This window comes from Mauremys mutica, chromosome 3 (genome assembly GCF_020497125.1).
Source record: "Mauremys mutica isolate MM-2020 ecotype Southern chromosome 3, ASM2049712v1, whole genome shotgun sequence".
Lineage (NCBI taxonomy): Eukaryota > Metazoa > Chordata > Testudines > Geoemydidae > Mauremys > Mauremys mutica.
In genome coordinates this window covers 67,912,874-67,938,172 of record NC_059074.1, presented here as the reverse complement: position 1 = coordinate 67,938,172, position 25,299 = coordinate 67,912,874, and the positions used below count along the sequence as shown (strand labels likewise).

Here is a 25,299-nt window from a genome sequence, read left to right as displayed (position 1 = left end):
AATCTTTATATTGCAAATTTTTTGGATAATACTACTGAAGGAAGAGCCAATTACAACAGACAAGACCAGTGACGCTAAAGGAGATAACTAATGTCTATTTAAAATCCCAAACGTAAAAGCTTAAGTCTGTTATTCAGTAACACAGAAAAGAGTTGGTGCTAAATTTGAGCTCTCTCCACTTATTTTTATTTCATCTACTTTATGTAAATTGTTTCGGCTGTAGAGGTCAGTTAGTTTCCTCCTCTTCCATGGGTCTTTCACAAAGCAAAAGAGGAAAGAAAACATTTTCAAGACAAGAATGCAGTTATAAAAGTTACAAATTGGCAGGGGACATGTAGTACCTGAAAGAATATTTAGCTCATGCTTAAACATTGTCCAGATTTCAAACTATGACTCTAAGCCTTTAAAAACTCCTTGCTAGTACAGTAGTTCTTAAGAAAACAACACCTCACTCACCTACCCGTGCTTGGAAATTTAAGGTTAAGGTTGTATTTTCTTTATTTAATATTTCTGTATCTATTATACACTTAAGAAAATTAGGAAGTATAGAAATGAACAATTAAGGTCACCCCACAAACCATAACTATGTTCTGATGCATTCCCAAACTCTCACAACATCTACCTGCCTCTTAAGATAGTTTAAGATAGTTATGTTTTTATAAGGACTTTAAGAAGTTGTCAGCCTCTGGCTAAATTCACTTTATTTGCCTTTACTGCCTGTGGAGTCAAGTAACTATAGGAAAGAGGCATTTGTTATAATTTTTCCACACGCATACGATTCTTCACCACCCTTTGCTGCTGTGTAAAAGCTACTATTTTTGATCCAGTCCTTAAGAGGATCATACACATATACCTACTAATAATATGCAGGGCCACATTAAGATAAGGCATTATATGACTGTGCCTAGATCACCAGGTCTTAAGTCACATGACTTTGGAAACTCAGCTTTCATTTTAAAAGTGTCTATCCCTCATGGTTGCAAAGTAAAACCCAAAACCATGATCCACATCTAAATGATGCAGTGGTGTCTGCTATAGTAGACAGCCTAGAAACAATAGTTTCAACTACCTCATGCAGCTAAGTAAGTATTAAATTCCAAGCCCCACTGCTCTGGGAGGCACCACCTACCCTATCCCAAGAAGGGGACTCTGGATGCAGCAGATAGGGAAGGAATGCAGCGGGGACAGCCCATCATCCCAAACAGATAACATTCTAGCTTCTGGGGTAAATACTGTGCCTGTTCCTCCTCTGCCCCCACCGCCAGACCTACCTCTCTAGGTGGGAGAGCGCTCCTGCTTGCTCCCATTTGGGGGTGGAGGGGAAGACATGACAGACACCATGCCATCATTCATGAGTGGAGAAAGCAGCCCTATGCTACTGCCCCTGCCTCTTTGCCACCGCTACACTAGGGACAAGGCCATGATACAGGGGCAGAGGTGGAGAGACACAGGGCCTGATGTCATAATGTGTATGGGGCTTGACAATGGTTAGCCTGTTGAGATCACTGCCTATCATGCTGAGCAACACTGTCTCATTGTTTCACTGTACTCCTCCATCTCTATTAATCTGTTGTGTCTTTTCTTAGATTGCAAACTTTCAGGATTAGAGACAGTTTTTTTTGTTCTGTGTAGCACCTAAGCACAATAGTGTCCTAGTCCATGACTAGGGCTCCTAGGAATTACAGTGGCACAAATAATAATACACTTTAATCCAGCTTCATACCATCAGAGCACTTTGACAATTTAAACCCCATATACTTTGGAAAATTATCCAAAACGTCTGTCCTAAATGTGATCACTTGTTAAAGAGATTTTAAAGTAGTCTTCCACTTCCACAGCTTGTCCATGACCTTGAAGGAGTTTTCTGTAGCAGAGTAACAGGAGGTAATTCAAGTACTATAGTAATGTAAAACAAAAGCCTGGATGCACTGATCAAAAACATCCTACACATATGGTGGTGTAGAAAAGGTGTATAATTACCAATTTTGGTACAAAGACACTTTGCACTACCAGATCATTATGAAAGAACAGTTGCTTCTGATGTAAGTAATGAAAGGACTAGCTGCACCCACATTTTGCAAGGTAAAGGGCTCTTTTTCTCCTTGGGTCTGAATACAAATTTTTAAGCTCTCCATTTGGACTTCTTGTTCTACTTGTGTTTTCTTCTTATTTTGTCTTTATAAAGTCCTTAAATGTTAAATGGAGGAACAGGCACAGAACTTTTCTGGATTTTGAAATGGAAGTACTTACGCCCCCAATTCTTATCCTTCACTATATTCTTCCATCTGTCCCACATGTATTTCTAATACAGAAATAGTTTATCACAGTTCAAATAAATGGAGAAGGAACAGGCTATCCAGTCTCTTCTCCTCCTCTCCTTTGTCCAGGTGACACAGTTCCTCTTCTGGTAATGAAATAACTCTTTGTTTTTTATTTTTTTAGTACGTGATTTTTCTGGTGTGTTTCCAGTTAGGAAGCTGAAGAAGATACTGATAGAGGCTTCTCTTTTGATTTATACCATCCTGTTGAGTGGTGACAGCTTTGGAGAATGATTCCTCCTCCTTGGTGACGGATGAGTCTGCATAAAAGCTCTGATTTGGAATTCAAAATTATCTCCCCTCCTCCACCCTCACTTTGTTTCAAGTTTATGGAACTGGTTAGCTTTTTACACTTATTAGTTGGAATTCAGAGAGGTGGCTATTAGCTTTATTTATATTTTCCTTGTCGGCTTTTTTATTTTTGCAATTTTTGTTCTTTACCATCTCTCAACACACAAACATATGTGAATACTCATTAAGGAATAATGCCTTCAAAAACTTGAAACAATTTTAATTCATACTGTTACAAATTATTGAAATCTACATACTGGCTATGCAGGAAAACAATTTATCTTCTTCAACATGCACTGTGTGCATCTCCAAAGCCATCTGTATTTAATACATTTCTGGAGATCGGCACTTGATGTTTGTTCCAAAACAGTAACAAAAAAGAATTATTGTCCATACACATTACATTTATAGCTATTTCTGAATCAAAACTTAGATTGGCTGATGAAAACCAGTAACAGTTTCATGCATCCTAAAATTAATTCTCTCTCTCTTTCCCTTCGTTTCTTTTTCCAAGAGTCTGCTGAGATGTCACTTTCTCTTCACTCCCACCCTCCTCTAAGGCAGTGGTCCCCAAACTGTGGGGCATGTGCCACTCTAGGGATGCGTGGCGGGACCTGGGCCAGCCTCTGCTCGGGAGACAGGGAGGGTGCACCACCCAACCTTGCTTCATTCCCAGGCCCCGGACACCGGCCCCCAGATCATGGCTCTGGCCCAGGCTCTGGGTGTGTGGGGGTGTGTGTGTGTGTGCGCGTGTGTGTGTGCGCACGCATGAGCAGACAGGTTCCATGATGGTAAGGGGGGAGGAGGGGGAAGCGTCAGAAAAAGTTTGGGGACCACTGCTCTAATGTCTTGGTTTCTGATTCCCTTCTCTAGCTAAGGAAAACAGGTTGCTGCTTCTCCTCCCAGGGACCATGTGTGTATTGCCTCAACTCCTCCTCCAGGCACTGCTGGCACTTGGCACTGAACTCTGCAGTGTTATCACTGCATCACTAGACCAAAAAACATTTGTACTCTTTTCTGTGTATCTGCTCCCTCAGTATTTCTACACTCTCTGTACAATCTTGTATTGCTACTGCTGCCCCAGCAAACTGAAATATATCAAAAAATGTAACTTTCACCCTACTTCTTCTGGGGCAGTAGTTCTCAATCAGGGGTATGTGTACCCCTGGGAGTACGCAGAGGTCTTCCGGGGATACTCAACTCATTTAGATGAGTGTTTCTCAACCTGGGGGTTGCATCTCCCACAGAGGTTGTGGGACGGGTTTAGGTGGTGACAACCGGAGGGCTGGCATTAGGACGTAGTAAGCATGGCAACTGCCTGGGCCCTATGCCACAAGGGTCCCCCGCGACGCTAAGGTACATGCTTCAGTCCTGGGTGGTAAAGCTCGGGCTTCAGACAAGGTTCACAAGTGAAAAACAGGCTCAAGTATCACACTGAAATGTAAGCACAATATATTCCAATCGATTTTATAATTATATGGCAAAAATGAGAAAGCAATTTTTCAGCAATAATGTGCTGTGACACTTTTGTATTTTTATGTCTGATTTTCTAAGAAAGTAGTTTTTAAGTGAGATGAAACTGCGGGTATGCGAGACAAATCAGACTACTGAAAGAGGTACAGTAGTCTGGAAAGGCTGAGAACCACTGTTCTAGGGAAGCGACAGGTGGAATTGGTCCATAATTGATTATTTTCAAAAGTGCAGGACCTAGGGAATGGAGATAAAAATGGTCAGTAGAAAAATGTGGTATACCTATTACCCTTTGCTAAATTTAAATGCTTAAGGCTAGCGTATTGAAGATTTCCTCATAGGTTTCTGGGGACTAACTCTTAAAGAACAAGGAATCACTCTTATATGCCTCAGGCTTTCGGAGAAGACTTTTGTTTTGGAAGGGTCAGCTTTAAAATGTTATAAATTAATGCAAACAGACAACTAAAATCTCTCCATGCTTTTCTACTCTAACAAAAACTGTTTAAAGAACCATTATTTGTCAAAATCGCATAGAAGTATAAGTTTTCTACAGCAGAGACTACAGAAAATTTCAAATGAACCTTTTCAAAAGTCACAGCAAACTTCAAGTTATAGTCCCCCTTCCCCAACTGCTATAGAGCAAGAGAGAAAAAAAAAATCAATCTAGGCCAGGGGTCTCAAACTCAAATGACCCCGAGGGCCGCATGAGGACGAGTGCATTGGCCCGAGGGCCGCATCACTGACACGCCCCCTTGCTGCCCCTGGCCCCACCCCCAATCCACCCCTTCCATGAGGCTCCGCCCCTGCCCTGTCTCTTCTCCACCTCCTCCCCTAAGTGCGCGGCTCCCCGCTCCTCCCCCCTCCCTCCTGGAAAGTGCTAAGCACCACCAACAGCTGTTTGGCGGCTTGGCGGCGGGAAGCGCCAGGAGCCCTCTGATTCCCAGCCGCTGCGGGCAGCTCGGAGCCTTCTGATTCCCAGCCGCGGCTGGGAGTTAAAGGGCTCTGGGCTCCCCGCCGCGGGGGGCAGCTCGGAGCCTTCTGATTCCCAGCCGCGGCTGGGAGTTAAAAGGCTCTGGGCTCCCCGCCGCCGCGGGCAGCTCGGAGCCTGCCGGGGCTGGGAGTTAAAGGGCTCTGGGCTCCCCGCCGCGGCGGGCAGCTCGGAGCCTTCTGATTCCCAGCCGCGGCTGGGAGTTAAAAGGCTCTGGGCTCCCCGCCGCCGCGGGCAGCTCGGAGCCTTCCGATTCCCAGCCGCGGCTGGGAGTTAAAAGGCTCTGGGCTCCCCGCCGCGGCGGGCAGCTCGGAGCCTTCCGATTCCCAGCCGCGGCTGGGAGTTAAAAGGCGCTGGGCTCCCCGCCGCGGCGGGCAGCTCGGAGCCTTCCGATTCCCAGCCGCGGCTGGGAGTTAAAAGGCTCTGGGCTCCCCGCCGCGGCGGGCAGCTCGGAGCCTTCCGATTCCCAGCCGCGGCTGGGAGTTAAAAGGCTCTGGGCTCCCCGCCGCGGCGGGCAGCTCGGAGCCTTCCGATTCCCAGCCGCGGCTGGGAGTTAAAAGGCTCTGGGCTCCCCGCCGCGGCGGGCAGCTCGGAGCCTTCCGATTCCCAGCCGCGGCTGGGAGTTAAAAGGCTCTGGGCTCCCCGCCGCGGCGGGCAGCTCGGAGCCTTCCGATTCCCAGCCGCGGCTGGGAGTTAAAAGGCTCTGGGCTCCCCGCCGCGGCGGGCAGCTCGGAGCCTTCTGATTCCCAGCCGCGGCTGGGAGTTAAAAGGCTCTGGGCTCCCCACTCTAGAGCCGGCCCTGGTGGGGGAGCTCCGCGGGCCGCAGGGAAGAGCTCCGCGGGCCGCATGCGGCCCGCGGGCCGCGTGTTTGAGACCCCTGATCTAGGCAGTGTACAAGCTACAACAAACATTTTAAAACTCTAATTCACGATGGTTTTGTAGACCTTTTCATCCCTGTTAAATATAAATCCTGATGTAACCTTAACTGTGGTGGTGCTTTTGTCTCACTGTATCACATCAGGGCCAAGGGTAGAGATAGTGGTGTAAATTGGGGTTATTTGGTCAAAGGGTCCCTCTGACACAGCCTCCCTAATGAGGAGCTGATTTTAATAATCAAAGTGCTCTAATATCCACCCGAATAGAGAAACAGTCTTGAAAACTGGTACGCCACAAGAGCAGCTAGTTTGTGGTGAAAATTTGGGATTATTTGGTCAAGGGGTTCCCAGATATACAGCCATTTAAAGTGAGCTGCTTATAACTATCAGACTAACAATGTTTTTGGTGCAAAGCTACAGAAAATCTAAGACTCTGACCCTGATGAAATGTAAAGTATGGACTGTCCCCATGATCAGACACTGAATAGTGTCAAGGATCAGTTTAGAAGCATTTCAAAAGTTATTGCACTCTAAAAGCTTTAGGACTTCAACTTATAGACAATTTGCAATGGTTAAGAGTTATTGTTTCCTCAGGAACTTCTTGGCAAGCAAGGCACTCAGACTCTGGCTTAGAGGACTAAGCATTGCCCCTTGAACACAAGGCCCATGAGTTTGACTCTCCTCCTCTGGAGTTTTGGGTTCAGCACACACCCACTTTTAGCTTTGTGTCTGTGGCTACAATGGTGATCACTGTGCAATTCTTTATATTGCAAACACATGTACTAATACGCTATAATATGAACCAGACCTAAAATAAACACAAAAGCTATGACTGTATGAAAGTAATTATTGTTCCGGTCACTGTAGAAAGTGATCAAATTAGTCAAACATCATGGCTGAGCACTGCAACTAATCAGCATAACTGCCCTGTCAATGCTATCTGTAAAGGAGGCTGACCAGGAGAAAAATTAGTACAGGTAATGTGCTTACACCATAGAGGAAGAGACATCATCTTTGGAGCAAGTGTAAGCTATCTCCAAAATAGCAGTGAGATATTTACTTCAGAAGTATTGTCAGCCACATAACTAAAATTGTTACAAGTCTGACATTTTGTTCACACACCCTGAAATTATAGCACTTCAAAAGGTGAAATTGACAGGTGTGAACCCTTGGTTTGTGTAGACTGGAAGAATTACTGTAAGAAGTTGTAATTTGTTTTCTGTGCTTATTTTTCCTTGATAAACATAAGTTGCTGTTTTGACTGATGACATTACCCTGGAACCACCTGCCAATGTCAACCTTATGCCAGTCCTTAGAATGGGCCTCTCTATTGGTATGTTTCCTGATGCTCAGCAATCCCTTCAACTTTCTGAGAGTCACAACAACTTGCTTTTTTTGATCATACTCAGTACCACTATTCAATAAGAGCATGATTACAATACCCAAATGCTGTCTTTAATCTTCCCTGTTAATTATTGTTATTGTCCTTGATAATGGTTTTAAGGTAAAAATCTGAATACATATGTAGATTTTAGAGCGCTCTGAAATATCAGCTGTTAAAACCAGAAATTCTCTCAGGGTAAAACTTCCAGAAGACGCTCCCACAGAATGCAGCAGACGGCAACTAATGTATACAATACACATTCTCAGAAAGCTGCCAAGGAAAAGGACTCAAGCTCACAGTACCTGGGTGCTGCTTGGTTTCAATAACCACAGCATGTTACCTTGAACCACTCACTTTGATGTAAGGCTGCCTGGAAACATTCTGGCACACAACAAGGCCCCAGTCATGCTGCACATACACAAATAAATGACACTCTGCCTTGTCAATTTGGCTGGATCCACACTGTAGACCCAACTTTTACCCTGGACAACTTTTAAAATATTGCTTCCCTGCAGTGGATGACGGACATTAGCAGAGACCAATCCTGTGGGGGCAGATAGTAGTTTGAGGAGGAGAAGAACAATAGATCAAACCTCAGACCTGTGCAAAAAAAAACCAAATTGCAGAACTATAAAATTCTGACATCAGTTTTTTTTTGTTTGTTTTTTAAATGGGGTTGTATCTTGAGAACCTCTTGCTCAAATGACCTCAAATTTGGACCACTACTTTGGACTCAGACCCATGAGGTACAGCAATTTTCATCTCAACCTTAACTGTTGCTACCTTTCCACTATCAGTGCACCCAGTTCACTTTAAAGAGCATGGAAAGGAGGTGTATTTCTACTTCTCTTTCTAGGGTACACATCTCAACCTTACACTTGAACAGTATGCTTCTCTCTACAACTTCAACTGAATCCCCTTTAATTTTATTTCCCTTTTTACCCTCATCTCCCACAGTACTATTCTCTAGCCCAAATGTGAAATGGACCAGTTTCATTCTGTTACTTCTACTGTGGCCACACTATGTGCGATGGTAATCATTTGATGCCTGGAAGAGATGAAAAGTAGAAGGAAGAAAGAAGAAGCAAAGATATTCAAAATTTCTATTCTCTCTCCGTCCTGCCGCAACAGCCTCCATTAAACAGAGTAAGACAGCACTCATAAATCCACTGCTCCTGCAATCCTTACTAGGGATAGGCTGCATAAGGCTAATTAGGCCTGGTCGACACAAAAACTGCACCGCTTTAACTAAAGTCTGTTACAATTTCCCGTGGCAAAAATCCAAAGGCCTGGGCAAGAAGAAACCAGGTTCTATGCTTATACTCTCACTGTCCACTATCCAGCAGGAAGGGGTTTTGTGGAAGCAGCACAAGAAGCCTGATATTGGGAAGGAAGAACAACACCTCGTAATTTGATTAACTGGCAGCACTGTGATCTCTGGAGAAAGTTACCCTTTACACAGAACCCTTTTAGCTGCAGGGATGTCTGCCATGACAAAGGTTTTAAAAGTGTTAGTGGTAAGCAAGGAACAATCCCAGGGGAAACCCTTCCCCCAAAAGTAAATAAAAAATGCAAATGGATAAAAACCATAAGCTATAAAAAAAAGCTGATGCTCCACCTTTAACTCATACAGTAGTAACCCCCCCCCAAAAAAACAAACAACAAACAAACAAAAACACATACCTGCTGGTGCAGTTTCAAATAGATGAAATTATTAGGTCTTTTAACACTAAAAAGAAACAGTACAGCTTATTTACCTACTCTTGAATAAAGATACATTTTAACGCCAATGAAAAAGGGCTTCAACATTTTGCAACCAATACAATTTGTTTTCTCAGGGCTGGTCCACACCACAGACAGCTTACATTGACCTAATTATGTCACTGTTTACACTACAGTCTTCCTCCTGCCAATGGTAGTGCCCTACTACACCAACAACTCCACCTCCATGAGAGGCATAAAAATTATCTTGGTGTAGTTAGGGCCACGCACTGTCTGTGTAGACACTGTTTAGTTACAATGGCTGTTTGATCTTGTCAATTTCATGTTAGGAGCCATGACAAGAGTTTTATTTTTCATAGTGCCTTTCATAAAACTCACAGAACACTTAAGATTTGTGGAAGAAACTACAGGTAAAGACGGGGAAGCAAAGTCAATGAGAGTAATCATTAACTCCTCTCTCCTGGCTCTTCCCAGAAAATAAAGAATAGCAGTTCTCTAGCTTTGTTTGATGGTAATCCTCATAAATCTGTCCACCTGCCCTAGTTACTGTGCATATTCACTAGCTAGATTTTCATTTCAATAGTTCCAGAAGATATAACAGCAGACTAATGGTCTAGCTTCAAACATCTCAAAAAAGGAATTACAATCCTAAGGATTTGGTGATCTCACTTTGATGCCTGGCAACTACTTAAATCAGTCACAAAATAAATTATCTCTGCAGAAGAGACCCAAGATTGCTATGGCAGATATGTTCCATGTCATGACTGCAGTAACAGACAGCGGCATAAGGATGTTTGTGCAGATGCTGTGCAACCAACCACCTGGCTCAAGAAAACGATTAATGCTCATGACGGTTATTAAAAACAATTCACAGCTAAGTTTTAAATTCCATACAAAAGACTACACTGGAAACACTAAGGCGCTGATCCTGCAAATGTTTATACACAGCTCAACCTGAAGAAGCGGGAAGAGTCTCATTCATTTTCATGTGTCTTACGTAGTTATATCATCTTTTTCTGTAAGAGAGCATCCCACAACCATTAACATGTTTATCCTCACATCATCCCTTTATGGTGGTTATCCTCATTTTTCAGATGGGGAACTAAGGCACAGGGAGACTAAAGGTATGTCTACACCTCAAATTAAAGTGTAACAGTAGCAAAAGTAGGCTCACTGCACTAGTTTTAACATAGCTAGCACAGGTAAATATAGCAATAAAGACCTATCAGCATGAGCTGACTCTGCAGTACAAGCCCACCAGGATATTACTCTGGTTATGACTCTGGTTGCTACCCCACGCTGATGCCCATGCTGCCACAGTTTCACTACTACGGTTATCCACGCCAGCTAGATTAAAACGAGCACAGGTATGCCTATCTGCATTACAATTACAATTTAGTTTGCAGTGGAAACACCCTAAAAACTTGCCCATAGTCACATGGAACCTGTGGAAGAGCAAGGAATTGGGGTTTTGAAAGGGAATTTCAAATCGTATGGAAGCAGAGGTGGAAGAAAACAATTTTCGCATCAGGGCTGCTGTCATTCCCAGAGCAAGGCATGTGGACTGGGGGGAATCATGGTAAAAGACAAAGATGAGGAGAGGGAGGATTGAGTCTCTTGGTCTGTACATAGCAGGGCAGAGGCAAGATGTAATCTTCCCATTTACGGGAAAGTGAACTGGGGGACTGTGGTTTGTGAGTATAAAGCACTTACTAGAAATGCGTGATACAGAAGGTTGGTGGGTTTAAGAGAATTTCTACTGTCTAGGTTGAGGCTGGTCAGGAATACAAGGCAGGAATTTTGGTTAAATCCCCCTTTCTGAACTTGAGTGTCACAGCACTTGTTTTTTGTACCATTCATGTCAGACGTTGAACAGAGTCATATTGCACTCTCTATTACTACTTAGGTGATCCAATTAGAGTTACTTCTTGAATCTAATCTTGCATGAAGTAGGACAAAGAAATTTTTCTGCACCCTCAAGAATTAACTGTTCTAAGCAGCAATTTTTTAAAGCGTTGAGAACCTGCTTCCCTAAACCTGATAGTGTTGCAACATTCTCTCTGTTTAGAAATGAGTAGCTGAAATCATGCACTGTTAGACTTAGGTGCTTCTGATCTCCTTAACTTTCAGTATCTTTTTTCCTGATCAGTTCAGTAGTGTAAACATATTGGTATCTTTATGCTTTGGAATTTGAATCCATACCACTCCAACTTTAGGGATCTCTAAGTTTTCATATCACTAGTCCAGTGGTCCCCAACCTTTTCCGGGTGGCAGGCACCGAACGACAAACCACCGAGGACCGTGGCCGGCGAATAAGCATCCACCGAAATGCACCGAGAAGCGGCAACGTCAAGAGGCGTTGCCGCCGAACGTGACGCCTCTTGATGACGCCGCTTTTCAGCGGATGCTTGTCCGATAGCCAGTACGCGGGCGCACATAGATGCCTCAGCCATGGCGCCTGCGGGCACTGCGTTGGGGACCCCTGCACTAGTCTTATTTCTTAATCTTCCCTTCTGGGTAGTTTTTAGCCAGCTGTTACAGAATTTCAAAAATCAATGAGATACTACCTTGTTTCAGAAATACCTATTATGTTAAATTCATCCACTGCCAATTTATTTCACCTATTTTTGCTTGAGCATCTTGAATTGGTTTGGTTGAATTGTCAGTTTTCTTGGATGTATTCCTATTTTTGTTTAGCTCTACTCTAAAACCATGTTATTTTTCTGGAGTTTTCCCATGATCTGAACCTTCCCTTCTAGCTCAGCTGCAATTTCTCCTTTATCCTTTACCAGAGGAAGAGACTCTTTGTATTAGACATCGAGAAATGATCCTGGTCTAACTATGAACTATAACCTATCAGCTTCCCCAACACCTAAATTTAAATAATCTCCCCCAAACCTTGTCAGTTATCTGAATCTAGTTTATAACCTCTTCCATCAGCAAACGATTAACCCAATTGTTAGTAATAAACACGGTCCATTTATTAATGCATACAATAGGTAATAGAACCTTGATCTTTTGGGATCCAGGAGCCCTCTGTCACTGACTCACTCATATGTAGCTTAGGCAAATCACTCTCTCTGTGTCTCAATTCCTTCCTTTAAAAAGCAAATATATGGGACACAGGGATATTATTGTTATTTTGTATGCAACATTCCATCAGTAGTTACAGTATGATGATTGCATGGAAAGCATCATAAAAAAGGCATAATCTGAAGACAGTGAGGTTGTAAGGTTAAGGTGTCACTAAAGGACATAATTGAGCCTGCAAACCTTTATTATGGTTGGTGATGTACAAGATGGAAAGAGCCCAGCTTGAGGCTACAGTGTTGACAGTGAGAAGATGACAATTTCACTTACAAGTTTTTAATCAATAAGAATGAACATGGAACCACTGTGGTATTGTTTTCTTTATATTTGTAAAAAGAGGTCACTTTTCAGGATAATACCATACTTTAAAATCTTTGGCATATGGGAAGTTACATAGGGCATTTCAAAATTTTCCATGGAACATTCCCTCTTTTACCCCCCTCCAAGATTATTTTGCTTCTCATCAGCTCAACCCTGCACGTGCGCACACACACTTCTTCTTGGCTGACCTATGAGCTTGCATGGTGATACATTTCTTCTCTCTTCTTCCTGATGTTGCACTCTGTCACCACCAGATAACACAAAGCTTGTCTTCACACAGCCCTGAGATCAGATACTGACCACAAGAACTGAGAAGCCCTAATCTCCTATTTTAATTTATTTTAATCATTAAGCATGCTAAATATATTTTTGAATTTGCCAAAACACTTTTGGGAAGTAGTATACTTGTTTTAAGATTTGTATATACATCATGATCTCTTGATTCTCTCCATCACTTTGAAGCATAATGGGTCAAAAGAGTCCTGTTTGATTCCATTCTTAGGTGACACTTTCCTCTCAAGCCCATATCATTCTTTTGGAGCTGTAAGTACTACAAAGTGATTTTTACAAGAATACAACTCCTGCCTGCAACAGAGGACAGAAGTGTGAAGTGCAGGGGTGGGTTTCTGAAAAGTTGAATGAATGTGGAGTGCTGCCTGTCGCTGAAACATCTCACATAGGATAATTTTGTTCTAGTAAATTAAAGTTTTCATAACAGTAAATCCATTAGATCAACAATCGAAGAAGACTTCATGCAGCCACACCTATTAGCAGTCATGGAAGCAGCTCTGCCAGAAGCTTTTCGCATTAAATGAATCTTCCTATGAGGGCAAGAGACTGTGCCAAGCCCAGACTGACTGATTTAAATAATCGAGCAAGACTGACCATTAATGCTAACAAAGAAATGGTTCTCCCGACTGACAAATGTATTATAGCAAGGAATTGTGTCTCACACACACAGGGAATCCATCAAACCAGAAATATAACTTCTAGGACACAGAGTTGTGGGGACAGAGAAGAGAATGAGAAGAAATGAAGAGACTGCGGAATCTAGTGACGAGAACCTACATCCACAAACAAGACACAGAGTTAAAAATGCCTTAGAAAAGAAGTGGAGGAATCACAGAATTGTAGGACTGGAAGGGACCTCGAGAAGTCATTTAGTTCAGTACCCTGCACTCAAGGCAGGGGTAAGTATTATCTAGATCACCCCTGATCAGTGGTTGTCTAACTTGCTCTTAAAAATCTGCAATGATGGAGATTCCATAACCTCCTTAGGCAATTTATTGCCATGTTTAACCACCCTGACAGTTGGGAAGTTTTTCCTAATGTCCCACGTAAACTGCCCTTGCTGCAATTTAAGCCCATTGCTTCTTGTCCTATCCTCAGAAGTTAAAGAGAACAATTTCCCGCCCCCCCTCTCCTTGTAGCAACATGCTATGTACTTGAAAACTTATCATGGCCCCCATCCCAATCTTCTTTTCTCCAGACTGAACCATTATTTTCAATCTTCCTTCATACGTCATGTTTTCTAGACCTTTAATCATCTTTAGCTGCTCTCCTCTAGACTTTCTCCAATTGTCCACATCTTTCCTGAAATGTGGTGCCCTTAAATGGACACTATGCTCTAGTTGAAGCCTAATCAGGGCAGCATAGAGTGGAAGAACTTCTCATGGCTTGCTTACAACACTCCGGCTAATAAATTCCAGAATGATGTTCGGTTTTTTTGCAACAGTGTTACCTCTTGGTTCATATTTAGCTTGTGATCCACTATGACCTTCAGATACCTTTCTGCAGTACTCTTTCCTAGGCAGTCATTTCCCATTTTGTATGTGCGCAAGTGATTCTTCCTTTGTAAGTGGAGTACTTTGCATGTGTCCTTACTGAATTTCATCCTATATACTTATTTCTCCAGTTTGTCCAGATCATTTTGAATTTTAATTCTATCCTCCAAAGCACTTGCAACCCCGTCCAGCTTGATAATGCCCACAAACTTTATAAGTGTACTCTCCATCAATGATTTACGTAATGGCATAAAGATACTGAAAAGAACCAGCCCTAGAACTGATCTCTGCGGGACCTCACTCAATATGCCCTTCCAGCTTGACTGAGAACCCCTGGTAAGTACTTTCTGGAAACATTTTCCCAACCAGTTATGTACCTACATTATATTAGCTCCATCTAGGGCCGTGGCTATACTCAAAACTTGAAAGCACTGCCGTGGAGCGCTCCCGCAGCAGCCCTTTGAAGTGCAAGTGAGCTCTCCCAGCGCTGCAGGTACTCCTCCTCCACGAGGGGATTAGCTTACAGCACTGGGAGCCCAGCTCCCAGCGCTGAGGCACTGTTTACAGCGCCGTAACTTGCTGTGCTCAGGGGGGGGTGTTTTTCCACCGCCTTGAGCGAGAAAGTTGCAGCGCTGTAATGCGCCAGTGTAGCCATAGCCTTAGTTGCATTTCCCTAGTTTGTTTATGAGAAGGTCATGTGACACAGTATCAAAAACCATACTAAGGTCAAGGTATACCACATCTACCACTTACCCCCCCCCCCAATCCATCAGGCTTGTTACCCTGTCAAATAAAGCCATTAGGTTGGTTTGACATGATTTGTTCTTGACAAATCCATGCTGACTGGTACTTATCACCTTATTATCTTCTAAGTGTTTGCAAACTGATTGCTTAATTATTTGCTCCATTATCTTTCCAGGTACTGAAGTTAAGCTGACTGGTTAGTGTTTCCCCAGGTTGTTCTTATATCCTTTTTTAATAGTTTGGCACTATATTTGCCCTTTTCCTGTCCTCTGGAATCTCTCCAGTCTTCCATGACTTTTCAAAGATAATTGCTAATGGCTCAGCTATCTCCTCAGTAAACTCCTTGAGCATCCTAGGATGTATTTCATCAGACACTATTTACTTGAAGACATCTAACTTGTCTAAGTAATTTTTAACTTGTTCTTGCTCTATTTTAGCTTCCGATCCTATACCTCATTTTCACTGGCACTCACTATGTTAGACATATAATTGCTATAAACTTTTTTGGTGAAAACAAACAAAAAAGGTCATTATCCAAATTCCCTGCCCATTTACCACACAGTGCTCTATTTTCTTTGCCCATGAAGCTGAAATTGATCTTGAGTAAGACTGCAGTAGCAAATTTTACCTGATTTCCTGTATGCTCCAACAACAATGGCTCAGACCAATCTTAATAGGATAGCATTTTGTGTCGTCTTTTTATTTTTGTGCATATGCTGCAAATATATGTTTCTAAATGCTTTTGTTCTTCCAAGTAACGTCTGATAATTAGGGCAGTCAATTAATTGGAGTTAACCCACACAATTACCGTATATTCCGGCGTATAAGACGACTTTCTATATTAAAAAACAACCTCCAAAAATCGGGGGTCGTCTTATACGCCGGGTATAAACAGCGGGCGGCTGGGATTTAAAAGGCTCTGTGCTCCCCGCCGCAGCGGGCAGCCCAGAGCTCTCTGATTCCCGGCCGCGGCTGGGATTTAAAAGGCTCTGGGCTCCCCGCCACAGCGGGCAGCCCAGAGCCCTCTGACTCCCCGCCGCGGCTGGGATTTAAAAGGCTCTGGGCTCCCCCCCTCGGAAGGGGGGGTCGTCTTATAGGCCGAGTATAGGCCAAAACCTATATTTTAACTGTAAAATTAAGGGGTCGTCTTATACGCCCCGTCACCTTATACACCGGAAAATACGGTAACTCAAAAAAATTAATCGCCATTAATCGCAGTTTTAATCACACTGTTAAACAATAAAATACCAATTGAAATTAAATATTTTTGGATTTTTTTTACATTTTCATATATATTGTATTCTGTGTTGAAATTGAAGTCAAAGTATACAGTAACTCCTCACTTAAAGTTGCCCCGGTTAACGATGTTTTGTTGTTATGTTGCTGATCAATTAGGGAACATGCTCGTTTAAAGTTGTGCAATGCTCCCTTATAACGTTGTTTGGCAGCTGCCTGCTTTGTTCACTGCTTGCAGGAAGAGCAGCCTGTTGGAGCTAGCTGGTGGGGGCTTGGAACTAGGGTGGACCAGCAGCTCCCCACTCCCTTAAGTGCTCTGAGAGTGGGTGGCTAATGTCAGGGTGTTCCTCCCCTCCCCCGCACCCCATTTATCCCATCTCCATGGGGCTGGGGGGGGACACACAACAGGGCTCAGGACGGAGGGAGCTTCCTGGGAGCAGCTGCTGTCTCAACTTGCTGATCTACTTAACAAGGCAGCGTACTTAGAGTGGGGTCAACGTACTTAAAGTGGCAATGTGCATCTCTCTCTCTCACACAGGGTATGTGTCTCTGTCTGCCATGCTGTCTCCCCTCCCTCCCTCCCTTCGTGCTGCCTTGTAGAGTATGAGGCTACATTAACAACAATGGGTTACCCTTAAGGCTCAGCCAAAAGCTAGATCATTTAGCAGCAAGGCATTCCCTGGGAAATATCCCACCCTCTGACTTCACCACCTCAACCAAGCTTCACAGACATCATCACTGTGTACAATATTAAATATATTGTGTGTGTGTGTGTGTACGTACTGCTTTACGGGAGATAATGCTGCCCACATATTTACAATGTCCCCTGAAAGTGAGAACAGGCATTTGCATGGCACTTTTGTAGCTGGCATTGCAAGGTATTTATGTGCCAGATATGCTAAACATTCGTATTCCCCTTCATGCTTCAGCCACCATTCCAGAGGACATGCTTCCATACTGATGATGCTCATTTAATGCTTTTTTTTTTTTTTAAATTACATTAGTCACTGAACTCCTTGGGGGAGAACTGCATGTCTTCTTGCTGGTTCCATTGTCCCCTGGAATGGTGGTTGAAGCATGAATGGACATCTGAATCTTTAGCGCATCTGGCATGTAAATATCTTGCGACGCGGGCTACGAAAGTGCCATGCAAATGCCTGTCCTCACTTTCAGGGGACACTGTAAATAAGTGGGCAGCATTATTTCCCGTAAATGTAAACAAACTTGTTTTTCTGAGCGACTGGCTGAACAAGAAGTAGGACTGAGTGGACTTGCAGACTAAAATTTTAGATAGTTTTATTTTTGAGTGCAGTTTGTTTTTTCCAAACATTTGTAAGTTCAACTTTCATGATAAAGAGATTGCACTACAGTACTTGTATTAGGTGAATTGAAAAATACTATTCTTTTGTTTTTTTACAGTGCAAGTACTTGTAATTAAAAATAAATATAAAGTGAGCACTGTACACTTTGTATTCTGTGTTGTAACTGAAATCAATATATTTGAAAAGATAGAAAACATCAAAAAATATTTAAATATTGGTATTCTATTATTGTTTAACAGTGCGATTAAACGCAACTAATTTTTTTAATCGTGCAATTGCGATTATTTTTTTTAATTGCTTGACAGCCCTACTGATCATTCCTCTCGCATCCAGGCAATGTATTTTGAACACTAGGGTCAGAGCATTTCAGAAATAAAGGTGTTAAGGAGATGTCTTTGTTAATGTGATAAGGGAAGAAAACCTGAAGAGTTCTGGTACAGTCTGACCACTTTGTGAGGAAACAAAAAGCCACATAATGGTTCTTTGATGGACAGTGTATAATAAACTACTCTTAACATACGATGGCCAAAAACGTAACAGGAAAATGGTAGACATTGGTTCAAAGGTTGGTTCCATATGACCTACACTAAAGTCAAGTTCTAGCTGCTAACTGGGACTTCAGTTTGCAGATGGAGTTTGACCACTGCTTTAGGCTATGTCTACATTAGAGACCTTACAGCAACACAGCTATGCTACTGAAAGGTCTCCCATATAGCCGCTCTACGATGATGGGAGAGAGCTCTCCCATCAGCATAATTAAACCACCCCCCACACCTCTGACCGACAAAAGTTTTAACAGCAAAAGAGCTAGTATAGACATAGCTTATGTGAAGATGATGACATGAGGATGTGATGCTAGGGTACCCTTCTTTCCAGGGAGCTTAAGAGTCCCATGAGCTGTTCTGTAACCATGCATGGAACTTATACAGAAGTCTTTAATAAAAAACTGTCAAAGAAGTTGCAGCATAGTTTGAGAGATTAGCCCATGCTTGCAGCACCATTTCTGAAGATATGTCGTATTCTTATGGAATGAGAAGTCTACAAATTCTGAATTTTGGAACATTAAGGATCTTTGATTCTAGTCTGAATTTCATAGGATTCCAGCATCTGATTGGATCTTGAGTCAGAATACTGTCAAGAACGTAGAATCCAAGGAAGCAAGCTGACATCTTTAATAGTCAGACGAACAAAAAGCTTACAAGGCATTATCACAGAAATATTCTGATCCCATCCAGCTTGATTTTTTAGGCTACCTGATCAGGGAGGGGGAAGGAATGCACTAAGTGGTCACAACATTTAAATGACAATGTACATTTTCCATGCTTTCTTTTCCCATAATCTGACATGTAAATATCGGGTTATTTATTGTTGATTGAGGCAAATTGATCTGTGCTCATTTGCTGATTCTCTTCCCACTCTTGAGGGAAAACGCATGTTGACTGCCACCGGACTGGAATGTTGAGTTTGCCCTATATGTAAGCAGCTATTATTTATTTGTATTACAATGGTGCTCAGAAGTTCCAATCAAAATCAGCGCCCCAGTGTGCTAGATACTGTATAAAACAGTCTTTACCCAAAGAATTTACAGTTTACCAAGAACGTCCGTTCAGCTCATTTTCAGAGAGAGAGTTTTTGTTTCAAGATCTGCGCTTCAAGTATCCTACCTCAACCTCAATTTATGTAGACTACTGTTGTCCAACTGTCTCACCTTCTTGAGTTTTCAATTAGTTTAACCAAAGATATTGTTTTCCCAGGTAACTCCCAGATCACTTTCATCCTCCTTTCTGGGGCAGACCATTTCCCCTGATAGGATTGTGTGGGCTATCTGTGCTCCCCAGTCTGTCACACAGGCATCCATGAATGTTTACACCACTGATGCCAGTCTGAGGAATCGTGATGTTATAATATATGGACTCCTATAGGTGATCCCAGTTTCACAGAAGCAATGCTTGGACGTTTCATATAGAATTGGAGCTCTTGACTCTCCCCCACCCAAGAAAGAGCGGTGCTGCAGAACTGACTTTTTTGTTTGTACGGAGAGGCAGAATACTGAAGAGGACGGGAAGAGAATGCTATCAGCTACGCATTGGGCACTAGCCAAAAAGGTTATTTGGATTGTTCTGGCCCAGATGTGAAATGTTATTTTAGTCTGTTCCCAGTGGATAAGTTTGCAAATAACTGGAAAACAATGCCAGTAAGCTACACAAAATCTACCTGGCACAAGGAAGATCAGATGGAGGTCAAGTGCAAGTCTTGCCTGAGTATGGCATAGCATATTTTGATAAATGTATAGCTTACGTAAGGAATGTATGGATAAACTATTAGGTATAGCAAAACTTGAGGATACTTTTTGTGAATGCTGACATATATACATTTGAATAACAAATTGCCATTAAGAGCAGAAATAGATTTGATAGCATAATGGAAAGACATTAAAGTATGATTAGAATAGCAAGTTAATGGGGGTCTTTTTTAGTTATGGTCAGCAGCATGCTCTTACTTAACAAAACTTGCTGTGTGTGTGTGTGTGTGTTTTCTCCAAGTCACATTTGCTTACTTTAATAATTAAAGTCTTTATTACTAATAATATTGTAGTACTGCCTAGTGGTCCCAATCAGGGACCATTTCCAAAGGAGCATGTTAAACATTACTGTTAGTGTGAACAAGGCCAGTAATATTTAAGGTCATGCTAGCTGGCTGTGGTTAACCCTGATCAGCTAACGTTTTTCTAACATGATGCATTTTCCCAATATAACCAATATCTAACCTAGATTTCTAAATCCTTGGGACAGGGATGCTCTGTTATGGGTTTATACAGTACCTAACACAGTGGGTTCCCAGTCCCTGACTGAGACCTCAAGGCACAACTGTTGTCTACTAATATCTAAAGTTATTGTTTTTAAAGCAAGCAGATATGACTCAAAATACACAGAGGGAGCAGATATGTTGGAAAAGCTCATTATATTAACAGATCTTTTTCTGACTAACTATACTTAAAAAACCTCATTCACTGGCTCTTCTAATCCTACTTTAATGATTTTGCAACTATGCTATCAACGCTGGGGAGCCTCTCAGGGTAATCACAACTAGCTAACTTAAAAAGATTGTTCTTGTCCACACTAAAGAGAAAATCATGTTTAGCATTTTACTAGCTATATGCTTTTGGTTAATGTTTTCTAAAAATGCATTTTCCCAGTATAAACAAAGCCACTGTGACAAGACACAACAGGTAGACAGAATAAAAAGATGCGAGTATGAAGCAAGTTTTCAGAGACTGACTATACACAATTTAGCTCCCTATTTGCCAAGCTGTTAACAAGCTGGCAAAGTTCTGTAGGCAGTGCAGCAGAAGAGACTCTTACAAGAGATCTGAAGGAGCTTTATACCACACAAAAGGGGCAACATAAGAGAAATAAGGTGTAGGAGAAGTGGACTAGTTGGTGAGATTAAGGCTGGATATTAGTAGAGTGAAGGCAATAAAAAGCCTGATAGGTAGAGTGGAGCTAAACAGCAAAGGACATTAAAAGTAAGGACAAGAAATTTATATCTGATGCAGTAGGAAGGAATCAGCAGATGGATGAGGGGAGGAATTTGGAAGAGAGAATATGGCAGCCCTATTTTCAACTGACCTAATGGATGCAAGGTTACAGTAGTCAATGCCTAAGAGAAGGAGATTATAGTAGTTAATATGCAATATGTTAAGGGTCTGTCTTAGAGCTCTGGCAGACTGGTCAGTGCTGTATTGGCTCTACACCGTTACAGGAGAGCGAGTTGAATTTTTTTTAAACTAAATATCAAAATTATCAAATCAAAGTTTTAAAATATTAATCAGTGGCAAGGAGGGCAGATTCTCTGGAAAGCTGTCCATTCTAAACCATCAGTTACTGCAGAATCTTTGTTTTCATTAAAAAAAATTAAGTTTCTTGACTTTGAAGATAACCTTCAAAAATGTGAACCAACACAGATCTGTCTTCCTGAGTCTGCATACAGATCACTCTACTGCCTCTGCTGCTGGTCACAGCTTTACCAAACTGCCTGAGTAGTTTGCTTAGTGTAAGTGACAAGGGACTAGTCACTTTTACTACTAATATTCAGACCCTGCAAGCAGCAGTGAGAGGACAGGATCTTGTCAGTATAACTTTCCTGGTGCTTGTGAAGTGTATGACCAGCAACAGAAGCATGCACTGTAACTGGAAGTAGATCCAACTAGAGGATAAAATAAGCATATTTATATGGATGAAAACATCAACAGTTTCATTTCATAAAAAGAGCATAAGATCAGAAAATCTTTCCTGAAGCCTGGTTGTTCCATAAGTTTTCTTACACCTTCCTCTAAATAACCTGGCACTGACTACTGCCAGACACATGATATTGGACTAGAAGGACCACTGGCCTGATGTGATATGGCAATTCCTATGTTCCTAAAAGGAGAAGCTGGAGAAGTAGAAACAGCATCCCTATCCACCAACACACAGGCTCAGAGAGAGATGCTTGAGGGGCTTCAAATTTAAACAACTACTAGCCAAAGACAGACATGAAAGATGGAGCCTGTGAGCCATAGGCAGAGGCAGCAACTTGGTAGGTACCCCAGTACACCCACCTCTTCTCAGAAACTGTAGTTACAGTTGGACTTCCACATGTAACAGCCTGTTGAGACTAGGCCTCTGGCTATTATTAGGTTTAGTTCTTAGAAAGCAAGTACCTAGTCTGTCTTTCAAGTCCATTGCTAAACCTTAATTTCAGTATCTTTGTTACAGGTGATTATTCAGAAGCCAAAGAAATACAGCATGTCTTTTAGACACTGAGTTGCAATCAAGAAAGTCACTTTACATGCAATTTGAACAAATGTTGATATGGAATCAATGAGAATAAAACTGAATCCCATTACACCAGCTATACAGCGACAGTATAAAGTAACTGCACTTTTCTGGGAACTATGCAGAATAAGAAGGTACAGCCCAATATCCCACGTATGTTTTTCTAAAATGATTAAAACATGTGAAGTCTATGCAACAATGAAAATTGAATACACAAAAATGTATGCTCATAAAGACTGACATTATCTACACATTTGTTCAATTCTGCCTAGTTGTTCAAATTCAACTGTGGCTTTCTAACAGAACAGCACAAAAGTTTTCATATTATGGTTTTTAATCTTGACATTCTCTTGCATTTTCCATGCGTAGTAAATTGTACTGTGATAGCCAAAACATTTCTTCAGCACTGCTTTTCAGACTTTGCATAGAATTAAGGTTGCAAGTTTTGAATATGCAGTCAAATTTTCTAATTTTTTTGCATATATAAATAACCGTCTTTAAAAATCAAGGTAGAAGTTATCTTTAAAGTATCACTAAAAATATGGATTCCATGGGGAGACTTGCAGTGATGTAGATTTTCTACAACAGCATTAACAACCACTGTCACCCAATGCATATAGCCAAACTTACTATTTGAACCATAACCATTAATATGAAGTAACTCCACAACAGAGAGCACCACACATTTAGGCATCAGCAGGATGGTGGGCACTACATGTTTAGGGTTCAATAGTAGATAAAGAGATGGGAAATGTATTGCTTAGATGGTGAAAAGCTATGTTACAGATTTTTTTTTTTTAAATCTATTTGTTTCGTTGGCACTTGCAAAGACTTCAGCATCTTCAAATTTAGTTGTTTAAAGTAACATTGAATCATAGTGCTTTTCACCCACTGGCATTATGAAGCTGATCCATGCCCTCTGTAGGGCCATCACAACTGATGCAATCTTTTAGTAGTAGGCGAAGTTAACTTTAAAATTTCTCTCTATATCTTTTTCAGTGATACCTGATACTAATTTGTTAAAAGGAGTAGGAAAAAAGCAAAGAAAATATGTGGAATTTTTGCAGGGCAGGGGAGACCTAGTTTAGGAATTTACACACCCTATGGTGGATGGGGCTGTGTATGTAAAAAGCTCTCACTGGAACTGGAAGTTCTTTATCCTGCAAGAATTCTGCAGACAAGCATTTTTTGTAGGTTTCTGGTGCCTAACAGTTTAAGAACATTTTATAGTTTAGCTGAATATTTTTACTCTTTAGCTGAGAAGGGAGAGAAGAAAAGTGAACTATCCAGTATGATTTACACATTGTCTTACAGGAGGATAGGGACTATTATAACTGTAGAGTTAAGCCACGGGAAAGGCTTTTCCTGCACCAATTAGATAGCGATGGTGATAGTGACAACGGGGCTCCGAGAGTGCCCCAGCCCGTTACTGCAAAGTGAGTCCGTTGGGCGTGAGGAAGGAGGGGAGCAGCGCAGCCACCCCCCCCTCACAGGAGGCCGAGCGCACCCTTCTCCCCCGGGCGAGGCAGACCCAGCGGCGGCGGACAACAACGGAAGCCTCAGGGCGGTGCCGGACTCTCAGCACGGGCGCCCCGCACTCCGGAGCGCGCGCGGAGTGTAAACAGGGCCGCGGAACGGAATCTCAGCTCCTCCCCCAGGCTCGCGAGCCCTGCTGGGGGGGGAGGGGAGGGGGGAGGCCCTCGCCGCCCTGCTCCCAGGGCCTCTAGCGCCGCCGCCAGGAACAAAGGCCCCGCAGAGCCGAGGCGACACCAGCCCGCAAAGCACAACAAAGGGGCCCAGAGACCGCGAGACACGGGCGGGCGAGGGGAGGGATTATGGGCCGGGCGCAGCTCCCAGCGCGGGGGGCGGGCCGCCTAATCCGAGCCTACAATGAGCGGCAGCCTCCCCGCTGCACCATGGCCCCGGCTCGCGCGGGCCGGGGCCAACTCCGAGCGGGACTAACCGCCGCCGAGCTGCTGCCTCCTCCCGCGCGCGGCGGGGGCGGCGCTGCTCCCGCCCCCGGCTCACACACACACACACACACACACACACACACACCCGGAGGGGGGGGGAAGGGGGCGGGAGGCGGCCTGACCTGGCACAGCTGCTGACAGTACTCGGTGGCCGCCTCCACGGCCGGCTCCGCGCTCTCCCGGAGCCCGCTCTCCAGCTCCAGCAGCCGCTCCCGCAGGCGCTGCAGCTCCAGGAGGCCGCCGCCGAGGTTACCGCTCTCCTGCTCGGCCTCCTCATCCGCCATCTTCGCACCCCGCTCCGTCGCGTACGCAACCCCCCTCCCTCGCCCCCGTCCTTCGCCGCTCAGGTCACGTGATTACACAATGCCACGTTCCGGGGAGGGGTCACGTGCGGAGGAGAGGCAGGAGCGCGCGCTCCCTCGCCCACTGCCGAAGGCTTTGGTTGGGAGGAGTGGCCGTTGTGTCACATGACGCGATGGCGCGCGCCCATGGGACAGGAGCTGCGTCGCCGCCACGTGATCCTTCTCGGATGGCTTTTTGGCGGCAAATAGAGAAGACGAAGCTCAGGCCTGTCTAGTTGGCCTTGCTGTGCCCTGGGTCACGTGACGTGCTGGTGGGCAGGCCGGGTAGGAGCCTGGCGCTGATCTAGGCTGCTGCGGAGCCTCCCTCCCGTTTCAGAGCAGCTTGGCCTAGAGGCCAGGGGTCAGAGCGGCCAGGAAACCTCAGTGCCATTCCTGGCACCACTGCCATGTGGGAGGCATAAAACAAATGAAGCTGGACTCAAGGACTCCCTGGGTCTGAACAGCTGCCTCCCCCCAGTCTCCACAGCGAAGGGCAGGAAAGGGAGGCTGATAAGATTTCTTTGCAGCCTGTCAAGACAGCCCCCATCTGTCTATTCTTCCTTTGTTCTAGGCTCTTCAATAACCGATTTCTTTGCAGTCTCCCTAAACAGACTTCATCAGGG

The 25,299-nt window shown here is 43.4% G+C and overlaps 1 protein-coding gene across 1 annotated transcript in view; it reads right to left on the bottom strand.

Moving 5' to 3' along the window:
• The window catches only part of ZNF292 (zinc finger protein 292), a 60,960-nt gene extending 36,333 nt beyond the window's left edge, over nt 1-24,627 (bottom strand). The window contains exon 1 of the mRNA XM_045011177.1: nt 24,458-24,627. Coding sequence (XP_044867112.1) covers nt 24,458-24,619 — 162 coding nt within the window. The 5' untranslated portion in view covers nt 24,620-24,627. The remainder of the gene's footprint in view (nt 1-24,457) is intronic.
• Between the last annotated feature and the right edge of the window lie 672 nt (nt 24,628-25,299).